General features: G+C 26.7%; 1 protein-coding gene across 1 annotated transcript; it reads left to right on the top strand.

The window, feature by feature from the left end:
• Positions 1–2,032: 2,032 nt before the first annotated feature.
• On the top strand, positions 2,033–3,982 carry LOC125825000 (auxin-responsive protein IAA29-like). The gene is made up of 4 exons (XM_049504349.1): positions 2,033–2,304; positions 2,968–3,227; positions 3,366–3,459; positions 3,755–3,982. Exons 1-4 carry the CDS (start codon positions 2,033–2,035, stop codon positions 3,840–3,842), a joined length of 714 nt encoding a protein of 237 aa, XP_049360306.1. The 3' UTR covers positions 3,843–3,982.
• The last annotated feature ends 6,822 nt before the right edge of the window (positions 3,983–10,804 follow it).

The raw sequence follows: 10,804 nt of genomic DNA, 5'->3' as shown, positions 1-10,804 counted from the left end.
AATAATTTATTTCTGTAAATTCTTAAGTTAATTAGCAGTAATTCGTTATGAAGTATTAACCGCCTTTTGTGGTTCAAAATTAATTAAAGGAAAATTTACTCATATTTTAATGGGGACATAAACAAGTCATGACCTAAATTTGTCCAAACATTTGTCATGCCAGACAAAAAAAAAATTGCGTTAATACTTTATTTGATAAAACACGTTTAAGTTTCGTTCACACGCATTAAATCTTGAATTAGCAATTAATCCTTTAATTAGTAATGATATGTCATTTTCCAACAACTAGAAAATTAAAGGGAGAAGATTTATATTCTTGTTCTACTTTATTATAATGTTCAATTCACCATTGATTGTTAATGGAAAATTATATAGTATCTTTTACTTTTTCTTGGTAAACAAAGGACTGCATGCTGGATCAATAGGTCAAACACGTATTCATAGAAAAGAAGGAAATGTGGGACAATGTGAATGAAATTGAGTTCATTTAAGAAATTAAACTTTTTTACGTTATTAGAGTTAGACCTAATTCGATGCGGATCTTTAGGGTCTCGAATAGTTATCGGGGGGAATATAGGAGTACTTCATGAATGTATTTGCACACACTAGATCAGATAGTGGAACCTCTGATAAAGAATATTTGTATCTGAGCTTGGAGAGAAAGATGATGAATAGAATGAATCCTATATGATCGGTGAAAGACGAAAACCCTAGGTGGTATATAATTTGGACAATCTTTTTTTTCGTTAAACTAATTTTTGAGTTATGACTAGTGAAATAAAATTCAAGACCTAATTTAATAAGGGAAAAAAAAGTATTTATCATAAATTCCATTTGTAATTTTCTTTAGGAGGTAACAAAAGTAAAAGACAAGAGATTGTACCATCAGTTGCATTGTCGGACGGATCACAAGAGAATTAATTAAGCTCTACTTTATATATGAAAAAGTTGAAAACAAAAGGAAAAATCAATAAACACTTTATTAATTGTTAATTCAAGAGTTAAACTAACTAATATATATATCGATAATGTAAAATAAAAATATTTTTAAGATTGATGTGTATGATTAATTTAACTATTTAATAAACGATTAAGAATATACACAAAAAAAATTCCAAAACTGAATCTAAAGTCACTACAACAAAAGAGACATTTTATGGCAATAGATTTTCCTATCAACGACAATTGAATCAATATCATTGCATCCAGAATCGCTAAAATTTTTGCAGATTTTATATAAAGTGTTATTATAAACACTCATATTTATTATTGCCGTTAAATATAATATGGAGACAATTATATTACTATCACTAAATTCTTTATTTGTTATAGTAAATCTCTAATTGAAACATTTTATTAAAAGTTAATGTGTTAATTCGAGTGTCTAAATGAAATATCTTCAGAATTATGAGAATTAGTGTGGGAAAGTATTGTAATGTGTAATGAGATTAGTATTTGAAAGAAAGAATGGAGAAAACGAAAAATATTCTAAATCTCCAACTTATTCACTATTGAAAAGAGCGAAATATTATATTGAAGGAATACGTTCCAATGTAATTTGAAGTTTTTGAGTTATACGACATTGTTGAATTATATTGTTGTATCATGAAGGAAATAAGTCAAGAGTTCTACTGTTGAATCGGTGTAAATTATATTGCAGTAGACTCAAATATCCTTAGAAAAAACAAGATATTTGCACCTCAACTTAAATATTTATCTTCTTAATCGTAATTTACTATAATTTGTGATATATACACGAACGGTAACTATGCCACTAGTATAGAAGTGTGTGGGAGAGATGGTCCAAAAACATGCTTTTGTGAGGTGTCGATATGTTTTGCTACTCTTTTGGCCGACCCAACTTCAATGCTCTCTCCCTTTTTCTTTTTCTCACCAGACAATTCTCCTTCTCCTCTCTTTCCTTTTTCTACCACATTAATATTTACTTATATATAAATAAATAAACATCTACAACAAATTATACCAATTCTTTTATAATCTCTATAGGTATTTTTGTGATATCATTTATGAGATGGAACTTGAGCTTGGTCTTGGTCTTGCACTTCCTAATTCCCATTTTGTTAATCCTATCAAATCTTCCTACCTAAATGACAACATTAATATTGACACATTTGATGACAACTTCTCAGAAATGAAGAAGATTAATAATGATGATTATGGTAGCAATAAAGTTGAAGGTAAAACATTACCTTTGCTTATATGGAATGGCCAACCAAATGAAGAAGAAGATGATAATGATGATGGTCATCAAAAAAGGAGAAATTTTGAAGCTTGTTATAATCAGTAAGTTTATGTTACAAAATGTGTGTAATGTAAATTATCTGCTATTTGTTGTAAATATATTATTACTACATGTTTATGTGTAGTTTCATTCATACCTTTACTAACTCTTCGTTTGAGGTGGAGTCAGATAGGGTCTAAGGGTTTATTTGAAAGTCCTTTGAAGGAAATTTATTTTAGTTATATATAGTTAAAAGTATTTCATAGTAGATGTTGGATCACTTTTAACTTCTTCAAATTTATTTATTTACTTTATCATATTTTAAACTCTCTTACTGAAAACTATGACTGCACCACTGCTCCTCATTGATCTCTCATATCATAATCTACTCGAACATACTTGTATATGTACTTGGAAACTTGGAGTTTATTTGGATTGACTTATTTTTTAGTGTTTTTAAGTCAAAACATATTTTAAACACTGGTATATTGTTTGGCCATTTGGGTAAGATTAAAAAAATACTTTAAACACTTGTTATTAAGTCAAAATAAGTCCAGAATCATAAGTTAGAAATCCTAATTAATGGTTTTGACTTATAATTTCTTGTCTAACAATATTGTTATTCTGTTAGTTTAATTTCCTAAGTGTATTAAAAATCATTATTTTTAGCTGATCTTAGGATATATTAGTTATTACTAATTAATAAATATGAATTTGTGATGCAGGGAATTCAAGGAAGAAAATGGAGTAGTGGGGTGGCCACCAATTAAATCATGGAGAAAAAAACTTATTCATGGGATTAATCATGAAGTTGGATGGAATGAAAATAATAATAATATTAATCATAGACACAATATTGGAATTAGAAATTCCATGTATGTGAAGGTTAAAATGGAAGGAGTAGCCATTGGAAGAAAAATTGATCTAATGTTATATAATTCTTACCAAATCCTTACTAACACCTTGCTCCAAATGTTTCATAAATGTAAGTAATTAATTCACTCCTATTATTAAATAAAAATATGAAAATTAAAATAGCATGTCCTCTTTTCTTTTTTTCACAAAATAACAATAAGGAATTAATTAAGAATTGAATTAATAAGTTTGGTTAATTTATATGCAGCACATGAGAGTTGTGATGAAAATGATGGACGCTTTACACTATTGTACCAAGACAAAGAAGGAGATTGGATGCTTGCTGGAGATGTACCTTGGGAGTATGTACCTTACCTCTTCTATCCTAGTGTGATTCACATAAATTCAGTAACTTTTACTCTTACTTTAGATACGTATTCAAAAATTTACTAACATCTCTAGATGAATATTTGATTGTAAATCTGATTATTATTGTATATATTAACTTGAAATTGTGTAAAATTTATAAACTTCAAATCCAGGAGTGCTCGGTTGCTACACCATTATTTATATTTGATCTATGACAAGTAAAATATAAATTAGAAATTGTTGTTTCCAGTATTTATTCAGAGGATATATAATGGTTTAATTTTGCAGAACATTCATGGAGACAGTTCAAAGAATACAGATACTAAGGAATTGGAAGAGTAGAAGAAGTACAAGAAAATCATCCCATATTTCTTAAGAGTACTAATTATATTATATAGTTTAATTAGTACAGAATGTTGAAGGTAATTAACTAAAAGATATGAAGAAAAAAAATTAGTTACATGAGTTTGACATTGTAATTTTATTATCTTATATTGTACTAATTTTATATTTATTATCTTGGTTTGATTTGGGACAATTATTTATAATAGATGGACAAATAATATGGGAGTGAGTACTCACTAGCGAAAATTTTCTTCACGTTAATTATACATTAATGCGTAGTGGGCAAATGCATGCTCTTTTTTCTTCTCTTTTTTTTCAACGGTATGATTCATATCCATGATTTAAAGTTTATGAGTTTTTACAATGATTTTTAAGTTATTTTACGATAATAACTAAGTTCACTAAATTAATATACGATAATAATTAAATCCCCACGAACCCATGCCAAGAAGCTGACCTGGCCTGGTAGCTCATTCTGGGTCAGGGCCTTTTTTTTGCTGGGCCTGGTTGGCCAAGTTCCTTGGCAACACAGCCCAATATTACCATACATAGTAGGGAAAATTATACAACAAACTATTAATTTAAATTAAATGGTATAACCACACTTTGATTTAATTGTGCCTGTAGCAAACTATTTGTCAGTCGCCTCCTTCCCTCAAACTCTTGCTCACCACTCTCCCTCTGTCGCTCACCTCTCTTGCTTTATACAAACAGAAATGTATAAATTGTGTTTTTATTTGTATAAAGCGGGAGAAAATTGTATATACACATGCAAATACATATCTCTTCGTCCTATACACTTATAATTATACAATACAAATATTACCCTGTCCAGTTCTCTTTTGCCTTTCTCTCTTTCTCGCTTTATACAAACATAGATTATACAAAATACAATGTATAATTTATGTTTGTATAAAGCGAGAGAGAGAATGATATTTGATATACAAACGTTTTATTTCGATTCAATTGTATACAAATTCAAATTTTATACAGATATACAAACACATAAAATTAAATTGAGAGACTCTCAACGTTTTATACAAACGAGAGGCTGACAACAATTTATACAAATGGTCTGCCAACGAAATTATACAAATCTGAAGAAGAGTCAGCGAATTATACAATTGCTTCTTTTGCTATAGCATACAAATATAGCGAAATAGCCTAGTCATAGCATGTTTGCTATGGAGCGCAATTATGCAAATTTTGCTATAGCATACAAATATGAATTTTGTGTTTGCTATATGTGAAAGTTGCTCTACATAGTAATGCAAAACTACTAGGTGCATATTAATAAGAGTAATAACTCATCACATAAAAGGGATTTTTACATATATAATTTATATTTAGGAAAAAATTTGCATTATAGAAAAGTATTAATTCAAAATAAATGATATAGCTACAGTTTCATTTAATTCCAATTCGCAACAAACTTTTTGTCATTTACCTCTCTCCCCTGAATCTCGCTCGCCACTCTCTTGCTCGCTTCTCACTTTATACAAATACAAATGTATAAGTTGTGGTTGTGTTTGTATAAAGCGAGAGAGAACTGTATATACAAATACATATTTCTTCGTCCTATCCACTTATAATTATACAAATACAAATTTTTCCCTGTCAAGTTCTCTTGCCTTTCTCTCTTTCTCGCTTTATACAAAATACAATGTATAATTTGTGTTTGTATAAAGCATGCGTGAGAGAGAGAGAGAGATATTTGATATACAAATACAAATGTTTTAACTCGATTCAATTGTATACATATTCAAATTTTATGTAGATATACAAACATAATCATTGATACATATACATAGTAGTTACATATATACAATTATCTAGTCGATATACATATACAATCGCTGCGATTTTATACAAATCATATGTCTGTGATTTATACAAATCAGATGCTCCATAGCAAAATAGCAAAACTATAGTTATAAATCAGTAATATGATTTTTATGTTTGTTATTCCTAAAATTTGCTCTTATATTTATCATAACTAATATAGAAATTATTTATTTACAATCCATATTAGGAATTTTGGAGATCTTCTCTTTTTTTTATATATATATATTCTCTCTCGCACAACCCCTAACTACCATTGTCCTCACCCACACTACAAAATCATTATTTTTCACTAAAACTTTCCATCAAAAAATGTTCATTGGCTGTTTCTACAAATATGTTTGATTGAATTGGTAAGAAAAAGAATATCACTATTTTCATATTAAAAAAATAGAAAGTTTTTCAGTATTTTCGGTGAGAATTCAATTTCTTACTATATATTTTCCCAACGAGCTAATTCGATAAAAAATGATTAATACAAAATTTTCACTAATTTGTGATAAAACTTTTGTTTTTAATAGAGTCTCATGTCCATCGTCGTTAAAGAAATATTTAAGATATATCATGCAGTGTCCGTTATTTCTAATCTTGTACTACCAGCTCATCAACTTCAATAAACACCATATTAACCTTAATTGCATCAGCCCCACCCACCGCGGAATTAAGTTTCTTTCTATTTGATCTGATCTATAGTTAAAGAGCAATACCCCCTAATAATAATAATAATAATGGAACGTGTATTTGAATTTTGCACTTGAAACGAAGGATATAGGTTTGGCACATTAATTAATTTAATGATCGATTGACCCAAAATTATTTTCATACTCAACTCTGGGAACATGCCGCACGTGGAGTGTTGAAGAATGTTTGCAACCTCAGAAAATAAGTTGCTCCTTCCGTTTTAAATTATTTATCGTATTTTATTTTTTTATATGTACTTTTAAAAAAATATTAATTAAGAAATGTTCTTTTATTTTACTTTTATTTATGTCTTTAAAATATAACATCTTTTAGTTAGATTTTTACTTTATTTATTTGTCATCACTCCATAATTAGAGTTTTATAATCTTCAAAAATAATTACCACGGAGGCTAAAATTGAAAAAGGAGTAATTATTTTTATCGCGAACAATCCTCTTATGTTTTTTCAAGGAAAAGCTAAAGTAAGTTTCTATAGCTAATTGATTAAGTGTGATTAACCTAATCAAACATCATATTCACAGTTGCCATCTATGTTAAAATTGCTTTACAAAGTGGCCACTACTAGGAAAATTCCTCTATAATTGAGTTTGTCTAATAATAAATCATAAGTTCATGAAAGATTAGGGCCACTTCAATAAACTTATTTTCTTTGTTCATGCTCTTTGTGTCATTGACTCCAAGACCATTTCTCATTTGATGATTAAATTATTGCGAGAGATTGGAGTTAAAATTTTTAATTTATGAATTTTAGATTATTTTTAAAAAATTATAAAGATCTTTGAGAAATTATTTATACATCTTGAGTAATTTTATATTATAAAGACATGATCTATAGTGAGTTTTATCGAATCTGTAATCGATATGCTAGCTCCGCCCTGATTTATATGGCCACTATAATAATCTAAAAGTTTTCGTCCATTTTAAGCAACTATCCTATAATGAGGTCACATGTGTAAGAAAGAATCTATCTAATATGTCCAGCATAGCATTTTCTTGCCACGTGTAATTCCAAATCAGCAAAAATTGGTATGTAAGATTTTTTTACACCTAATATTTATACCAAACAGGCAGCCACCTTAATAATTGGATTTGGTGTAATTGGGTGTAATTACACTGTTTATCTTGTTTAGTTGGACAGGTAATTTTGGTCAGCATGTAATTGACAAGGGTAATTACACTCTCCAATTCACAGGGAGAGACTGTGACAATGTAATTACCAGCTGATTACTTTTTATTTTTATTTATTTTATTTCTATTTCTATTTTTTGTTTTATTTTTTTTATTATTTTAAGTTTTTTTTTTATTTTTATTATTCTAAAAGTTTATTTTATATTATTATATTTCATTTTCTTCTCATTTTCAACCTTACTTCACGTGATTCTATGCAATTTTTCGTATTATCTATTTCTTTATGCCATGCTTATATTCTCATTAGCATATATAAGTATTCTAATTTTTAAATTAAAATAAACTTATTCTTAAGTAAGGTTATAGACTTATATTTTATTTTTTAAAAAAAATTAAAAAAATAAATCATATTTATGTATGCTATATTGAAATTTGCGCTAATAGTATTATGTTAAATATTTTGTCTTGAATTTGTAACTTATGCTACATTTTTAGTTTCATTTGTTTTAGTAATATTGAATTCACATTACAAGTCATTTTTTAATTAGACTTGATAGATTAACTTTTTGTCAAACATTTTAATAATTTATGATATTTTATTTATATATTAATCTTTTTATCAAATATGCATTTCACGATATTCGTAAAAACTTCGTACTTTTGGTTTTCATGATCAATTAGAGGGGTAATATTCCATATCCCCATCCCTTTTAACAAATAAAATTAAAAATCCGCCACACTTTCATTATTCCTCTCATTATTTAGTTTATTGTATAAAAAATAATTGATAAATAAGATACGGAAATTACTTTTGAAGCCTTTTAAAGTAAAAAATATTAGATATAGAAACACACACACTCTCTCTCTATATATATATACTAGACATCGGAATCTGTGTTAGCACAGGTCCAATATGTATTATTTTTTGTTTCAATTTATGTGACAAGGACAAAATTAAAGAGTTAATCAAATTTTAATATTAATTTAAAATAGTTTAAATTTTTAATTATTGTTAACTATGGTAAAAAAAAAGTTATGTCTTTTAACATTCTAAATTACTAATTATTGTTGTATGATTTGTAATATCTTTTATGCAATTTTGAAATAATAAAGGTTATTTTTTTCTTTCTCAATTTATGTGGTACTAATAAAATTTCGAGATTCAATCAATTTTTTTTTGTCTTTAAAATATTCTATTGTTAATTACTGTAAATTATTGTACTTTCTAAGTAATTTTTAAATAATATATATTATTTCATTTGTCCAATTTATGTGTCACCGATAAAATTTGAAGAGTTAATCAGATCTTTTACATATTTTTATATCTTTTGAATATTTAAGTAAATAATTATTGTGATTCATAATATTTTATACAATTATTTAAAAAAAATTAAACAACAAACAAAACGAATTCATCATAAGAAAATTACCAAAGCATCCTTGAATACATCAATAATGGGTCCCACTTTTTGTTTTAAAAAATATGCATATTGGGAGGATATCTTTGTCCAAAGTGGAAATAGAATAAGTATAAAGCATTGAAGTCTTTTAAAATTTTAAATTGTTAATTCTTATTGTATGATTTGTAATACTTTTACGCCATTTTCAAATAATAGAGGTCATTTCTTCTTTCTCAATTTATGTAGTACTAAAAAAATTTTGAGATTCAATCAATTTTTTCTGTCTTTGAAATATTTCTAGTTGTTAATTACTGTAATTTATAGTACTTTCTAAGAAATTTTCAAATAATATATATTATTTCATTTGTCCCAATATCTGTGTCACCGGTAAAATTTAAAGAGTCAATCAGATCTTTTATATATTTTTATATCTTTTAAAATATTTAAGTAATTAATTATCGTGATTCATAATATTTTATACAATTATTTAGTATAGTAAAATAAATTTAAAAGAAACAAACAAAACAAATTCATCATAGGAAATTACCAAAGCATCCTTCAATACATCAATAATGGGTCCGACTTTTTGTTTTTAAGAAATTGCACATTCGAAGAATATTTTTGTCCAAAGTGGAAATATTGTGTAAAAAATGTGTATTTATTGTGATTTTGAATGTTTTGTGGGGTAATAGGATGCACGCAAAGTTAATGTGTCTTTTTGAAAATCTGGGACAGCTTTAAGTATCACTTAATGTTTTTTCTCAAAATCTAATTTACTTTCGTAAACTATGTGTCAGATCAAAATCAGATTAACAAATTCAAAAGGAATGAATAATAAATAGCTCATACAATGACATATTTATTATTTAACTAAATAATAAATATGTAACTAAAAATCTTGTTAGCTTTTGGTTGAAAGCTAACAAGATAGTTACAATGATAGTTGCATTGTGACTTATTATATATATATATATATATATATATATATGAAAACTCATCTATTAAAAATGCACATTTCAAAAAGGGAAAATTGAATGAAATAATAAACTATTAATTCAAATTAAATGTTATAGCCATAGTTTCTTTTATTTATAATTCGCAGTAAATATTCCATGTTTTTTGCCATCCCATTTGTATACCAAAATATACAAATAGACCGAAATATATAAATGCATGACTCATTTGTATACCGAAATATACAAATGCAGGACTCATTTGTATACCGAAATATAGAAATACAAGACTCATTTGTATACCGAAATATACAAATACAGGACCCATTTATATATCGAAATATACAAATAGACCGAAATATACAAATGCAGGACCAATTTGTATACCGAAATATACAATGCAGGACTCATTTGTATACCGAAATATACAAATGCAGGACTCATTTGTATATCGAAATATACAAATAGACCCAAATACATATTTTTTTATGTATATGTATACCGAAATATACAGATTAATAGTCATAGCAAACATAAAGTTTGCTATGGACCGCAAGTATACAAACTATAGCTATAACATACAAATATGATTTTTATGTTTGCTAAACCTAAAATTTATTCAGAAAAGTAAAACAACTTTATTATACCTATCAAGAATATCTTTTATTCTAATTTTGCCATATTTATAGGATTTGAGTGAAGAATATTAACTCAAGTTTGTCAAAAAATTGTTGACTTTGATGTTTGCTTCTTTCTTTTCTTAGAAATATTATTTTGAAATTGATTTCCCGTGCAAAATTATGATGCTGTTGTTTTCCTTATGTCCCGTTCATTTTGACTTTGTGATTAAATTGAAATATTCCTGTTTTTTATGGGTAAATTATTAATTAGTAGGATTTTTTAAGCTATACAAATAAACATTTTTGAACTAATAACATATTCAAAATCAACTATATATATGTATAGCTT

Source organism: Solanum verrucosum, unplaced genomic scaffold (genome assembly GCF_900185275.1).
Source record: "Solanum verrucosum unplaced genomic scaffold, falcon-dt-bn FXZP01000086.1, whole genome shotgun sequence".
In the NCBI taxonomy this organism is placed as follows: Eukaryota; Viridiplantae; Streptophyta; class Magnoliopsida; order Solanales; family Solanaceae; genus Solanum; species Solanum verrucosum.
The sequence above is the reverse complement of the archived record's forward strand: the minus strand, read 5'-3'. Positions and strand labels throughout refer to the sequence as shown.

Coding starts and splice junctions, on each gene's coding strand:
- LOC125825000 (XM_049504349.1), top strand. CDS start 2,033: ATGGAACTTGAGCTTGGTCTTGGTCTTGCACTTCCTAATTCCCATTTT. Junction 3,228..3,365: donor GCTCCAAATGTTTCATAAAT/GTAAGTAATTAA, acceptor ATTTATATGCAG/CACATGAGAGTTGTGATGAA. Junction 3,460..3,754: donor GCTGGAGATGTACCTTGGGA/GTATGTACCTTA, acceptor TTAATTTTGCAG/AACATTCATGGAGACAGTTC.